Source organism: Trypanosoma conorhini (assembly GCF_003719485.1).
Source record: "Trypanosoma conorhini strain 025E chromosome Unknown Tco_14.4_contig_00619, whole genome shotgun sequence".
Classification (NCBI taxonomy): Eukaryota; Euglenozoa; class Kinetoplastea; order Trypanosomatida; family Trypanosomatidae; genus Trypanosoma; species Trypanosoma conorhini.
This window is the reverse complement of record NW_021704705.1, coordinates 1-4,990: the sequence shown is the minus strand read 5'-3', so window position 1 is coordinate 4,990 and position 4,990 is coordinate 1. Positions and strand designations below refer to the sequence as shown.

General features: G+C 49.9%; 4 protein-coding genes across 4 annotated transcripts in view, besides 2 other annotated features; all 4 read right to left on the bottom strand.

Moving 5' to 3' along the window:
• Tco025E_07704 (F-type H+-transporting ATPase subunit alpha) overlaps positions 1-431 on the bottom strand; it is a gene marked incomplete at both ends in the record, with an annotated part of 462 nt that extends 31 nt beyond the window's left edge. Inside the window, one exon of the mRNA XM_029374563.1 lies at positions 1-431. This exon is cut by the window's left edge and continues 31 nt beyond it. Coding sequence (XP_029225343.1) covers positions 1-431 — 431 coding nt within the window.
• A 404-nt stretch (positions 432-835) lies between these two features.
• On the bottom strand, positions 836-1,270 carry Tco025E_07703 (uncharacterized protein; the record flags this gene model as incomplete). The annotated part of the gene is made up of 1 exon (XM_029374562.1): positions 836-1,270. One exon carries the CDS (start codon positions 1,268-1,270, stop codon positions 836-838), a length of 435 nt encoding a protein of 144 aa, XP_029225342.1.
• A 691-nt stretch (positions 1,271-1,961) lies between these two features.
• Positions 1,962-2,009: a microsatellite.
• A 6-nt stretch (positions 2,010-2,015) lies between these two features.
• Positions 2,016-2,045: a microsatellite.
• Positions 2,046-2,174: 129 nt separating this feature from the next.
• Positions 2,175-3,452, bottom strand: Tco025E_07702 (putative transporter; the record flags this gene model as incomplete). Its single annotated transcript, XM_029374561.1, has 1 exon — positions 2,175-3,452. The coding sequence occupies one exon, from the start codon at positions 3,450-3,452 to the stop codon at positions 2,175-2,177; it is 1,278 nt and encodes a 425-aa protein (XP_029225341.1).
• Positions 3,453-3,844: 392 nt separating this feature from the next.
• Positions 3,845-4,990, bottom strand: Tco025E_07701 (putative GTPase; the record flags this gene model as incomplete). Its single annotated transcript, XM_029374560.1, has 1 exon — positions 3,845-4,990. A coding segment is annotated over one exon (1,146 nt), but the record flags the coding sequence as incomplete, so codon positions are not given.

The following is a 4,990-nucleotide window of genomic DNA, read 5'->3' as shown; positions in this document are numbered from 1 at the left end:
AGCGGGTTCACCACCTTGCCCAGCACGCCCGCGCCCACGGGGATGTGCAGCAGCTGCCCCGTCGCCATCACCTTCTGCCCAGACTGCACCTCCGTGATGTTGTCCATCAAAATAATGCCGATGCGGCCGTCCTTCTCCAGGTTGAACACCAGGCCCGCGGCGAACGTCGTCGGGTTCACCTGGATCTGGATGATGGTGTTGTAGGCCACTCCCGGGTTGCCGGGCGCCGGTATGAGCGTGGCGATGGTGCCGTCGATGGAGTGCACGTAGCCAATCATCTCCGTCGCCTTGAAGAACGACTTCTGCCCCGCGGCAGCTGAAGCGGCGGCGGCGGCGGCGGCGGCTGGGGCCTTCGCGCCTCCCGCCGGGGGGGCCGTGGAGGCGAGGCGGGCCGGCAAAGCCGCGGCAAACTTGGAAACAAAACGGCGCATTCCTACCTACTTTGTGGAAGTATTCTAGAACTGAGGTGGGGGGGGGGAAAGAAAAGAAAGGAGAGAAGCTCTCATTTAGATGAATGGAGTATATATGTGTGTATAAACATATATGGGTTGCTGTCTGCTGGGCTTTATTGTCGGCACAATAGGCTGCTGAAGAACCTCTCAGTGAGCTGGAGAGATAAGGGAGTTTCCCAAGTGGAATATTCAGGAAGTTATATATATGTGCTACTTTTGGCCAATGGTTTTCCAATGGTAAAGACGTACATCCGTCTTTTTTTTTATGTTTGTTTATCGCCTTCATATGTTGTGGGCATCGCCACCACATTTTCTTCTTCTGCGTCTTTTTTTTTTTTTGGATTTTTGTTGTTGTTGGCGCTTCCGTGCGGGCCCGTGTCTTCCTACAGGTCCCGAAGCATCATGCCACGCTTGTGGTTGGGTTGCCAGTTCCTGTTGATTTCCTCGACGAAGACAGACGTGGGCTCTAGCGACGGAAACACGGAGCGTCGCCCGAGGATGACGCAGATGAGGAAAAGAAACAAACACTTTGTTAAGGCGCGGGAGAAGAGTACGACATCCTTGACGCCCAAGTTGACCACCGATAGTGTTCCCCCGGCTATGTAGCTCAGCTCGCTGTAAAGCCGCGCCTTGCGGTAGGGCAGCAGCGCCTTCTGGTAGGACCAGTACTCGCGCCAGACGCTGGCGCAGAGGTCCTCGCCCGACTTGTTGTGGTGCTGAATGTGCCGCTTCAGCGGTTCATCCATGCGCTCGATGCGTCTGTCCATCGAGGCTACAAGCGCGACAAAGGGCCTCGCCAGGGCCCTTCTCAGCCCCATTGCACCGTCTTACGCTCCCTACAAACTACTCTACAAGGTGAGGCAGGGAGTTTGAAGTGGAGTGCACAGCGTGGACGACAGCAGGACGCCACAACGCCTTTTGTTAATTATTTTCATTTTATTTTTTCAGTGGCAGTTGCTTTATTTCCCTCGCGGCGGCGTTGGAGGCAGACACATCACATCCCGCTTCTCCCCGCGGCAGTCGCCGGGGCCGTGGTGGGTGGGCACAGTCACGCAGGCACGGCGCAGAGGAGCGAGAGGAGAAAAGAACGCACCAGTAGACATGAAGGAGAGGCCAACGGCGGCATAAGCTGCAGTTGCATTAAGCCGCGGTGGCAGACAAACCCCACCAGGCAGTCGTCGCTCCACGGCACTCCCCCAACTCGTACGATAGAAGTAGAGATGTGCTTCGCCCGCAGCGTTCGCCAATCACCCGCCCAAAATTAAAACAGTAACAAAAAAAAAAAAGGTATCGTGCCTGCTCACAGCACCTCTACGGACCGCACACTTCAACCGGCACCGTGCCGCACGTCCCTCCCCGCCAAGTAAAGTCATGGAAGAGAGACCCGCGCCCCCTGCAAGGCGCAGGCAGTGCCGAAGGCATACGCGAAGCGTACGCCCCAGACGTACGCCCCGCATCACAAACGCTGTACAGCAGCGCCTGTAGCTTTCGTCGCCGAGAACAGAGCGGAAGTAAATAAATGAATACATAAGACCTGTGAAACAATAAATCAATAAACTGCAATACTACTACTACTACTACTACTACTACTACCAATAATAATAATAATAGTGAGGGGGTTGCCTATCAAAACTCACCGTCGTTGGGGCGGCTTGCGCTTGCTCGGCGCAAGGAAACAGAACACGTTCAGAGGCTATTCTTTTTTTTTTTTTGCGTCACGCCTCAAACAGGGGAAAGCTCCTTGTCTATCAGTTCCATGACTTCATATTTGCACTTCCACTGGAAAAAGTAGCACGCATACGCCGCCCCCACCGCGCATCCCGCAGCAACTACGCAACCGTACGTGTAGTCGTTATTTTTCGCGCTTTGCATCGCGGATTGGACCGGGGCCGCCGCCAAACCACTTACGCAGCCCGCCAGGAATACCAGAGACATCGAAAGGCCAAGGTTAGCTCCATGATAAATTTTGGTCAAAATCGCTGGATAAGTTGATAGCATACCAGAGACGGAGAACGCCAACACCATAACAGAAAAGGAGAGGGCAACGTACGCCGTGGAAAGCGCAAGAAGACAAAACCCGATTGCAGCAATGGCGGAACAGAAGCAAAAAACGGCCTCACCTCCGACGTGGGCGGAAACAAATCCACTTAAAATGGCCCCAGCAGTTTGAGCAATGCCAAACCAGGTCAACAAACGTCCAGCGGCATCGGAGTCAATACGAGCAAAGGCATGATAGACAGTTCCCTCCTTTCCCATAGTAAGCGCCAAGGGCACAGGAAGGTAAATGGCACTGGAGAAGCTGAAAAGATAAAAGATCTGGCAGAGAAATGACACCATCAACATTGGCGTGAAAATAAAGCGCACGATTTCTCTAGGACGCAAATGGGCATTGCGAAAGGTCCTTGTTTTTGAATCAGGGACTGCGGCCAAGGTATACTCAACTCCAGCGTCTGTGCCGACATTCAAGGATGGTTGTGATCTTTTTTCAACCAATACAGCACCAATAACGCCAGTTCCAACAAGTATTGTAAGAAAGCGAAACGTTGTGCGCCAACCATAGTGATTCAAGAAGGATTCAATATAAAGCGGAAAAATAAGGCTTCCACATCCACCTCCAGCAAAAACGAGACCAATAGCCGAGCTCTGGTGTTTGTCAAACCAGGAGGAAGTCGCTGCAATCACAGGGGTAATCATCATTCCTGCAGCAAAGGATAAGGGAAGGGCAAAAGAAAGTGCCACTCCAACGCCTGTTTTTGCCCACAAAGCACCTGCCAAAAGGCTCACATAGAGGGCAGCCATCGCGACCAAAAGCAGGATTCGTGGGTGAAAACGGTCGGATAAAAATCCACCTAAAAGACCAAACACAGGGGTAAGCCCCATAGCAATGGAATTACCTAGGCTTAACTCGGTCTGTGAGGGGTAAGCCAGAGTTGCATCATTCATCATACCGTCCAAAAACACCGTGAAGGAGTTCATGGTGCCAAAAATTGCAAAGTGCATTAAGAATGCCCCAAAAGTGACCAGCCACCCTATCGGGTGGTCCAGAGGTCTTTTTCCGTACATTACCAAAGTAAAAGCTTCAAAGGCGGGGGAAAAATAAAAACAGTTGTTTTTGAGCCTTCCTATGTGAGTCGCATCAGATGTTTTAATTTTTTAAATTATTTTTAGGAGATGTCCTTTACCCCACATAAGCAACAAAAATGAGAAAATGTTTTTTTTCGTAAATCTAATAATAAGGACATGAAGAGCAAGAAGAGGGCACAGTTGGACCCCTCAACAGACCATGTATGTTAAGACATATGATTTATCCGTTTTTTTTCCCCTCCCCTCTCTTTGAGGCGCTGCATTCGTCTTAAATTACTCTCGACTTCCAAAACTTACACGTTTGCCATTCACTTTTTAGCGGCAGCAAGGAAACGATTCCATAACTCATCATCATCGTTATTATTGCTACTCGTCTCCTTGATTCGAGGGGTTTTACTGGCGGCTTCGGACCTGGCTTTCTTTCTTTGTTCCTTCTGCTTTACAGCGTTCTGCTCGGACGTATACGTGGCAACTGTCGCATGAATATTGGGTTCTTTTTTATTTTTCTGAGTTTGTTTCGTACTAGAAGCGTCGACCTCAGAAACATCAGAACTGTGCTGCGATTCTGCTTCCTCATCTGTTTCCTCGTTGCGATCCATGGCACCATCCACTATGTTAAACGTGCCATAATGCTCAATTAACTTCATATGTTTTGCCTCTGGTTGCTCCAAGGCATCACGATAGTGCTTATTCGAGTCAAAGGGCGGAGCACTGAACCAGGGGATTCGTCCCCTCTGCCAGTCGTAGAGAACCATACGCGCCGCAGCTTCTGTATCGGGGTTTCCCCCAGTAACAAGTTTGCCCCTAAGCTTTGCCAGCTTTTCAAGAAAGTCATTCACATCACGCCATTCAGAAACACCGTAGGTAGCGACTATGTCTTTAGGTTTCACAATCTCAAGAACGGTGTGTACAACGTCAGTCTTGTCTGCATTTCCCAAGCGTTCTACACGCACAACACCTTTTAAAACGGCCTGAACGTCATTGTTTGTTTCACGATCATAAATAACACCTGGACAGTCAATCAGAAAAATAGTCCTCGTAAGAGCAACATACTGCCACACCTTCGTTTCTCCTGGAATGGGTGCCACCTTACAAACAGATTTTCGCCGGAGCGTGTTAATCAAAGAACTCTTACCCACGTTAGGGTAACCAATCACACCCACAGAAATAGGTGTCTTTGTTCGTTTACTACCCCGATGCGTAACGTTTTGCAATTTTGCAAATTGTCGAAGGAGCGAGATCAGACTACCCTTACCAAAGGGATGATTAACACTGGCATGAAATGCCACAGTTGGGTAGTCTTTGCTCAAAACTTGAAGCCATCGCGCGGTAGCCCATAAAGGGATAAGATCACACTTATTTAATACAAAAATAAAATGCTTGTATTTTTTTTCTTTACGCATGTATTCCTCAAGAAACGAACTTCGAGTCCCTAGTGGATCCCGGGCATCCAA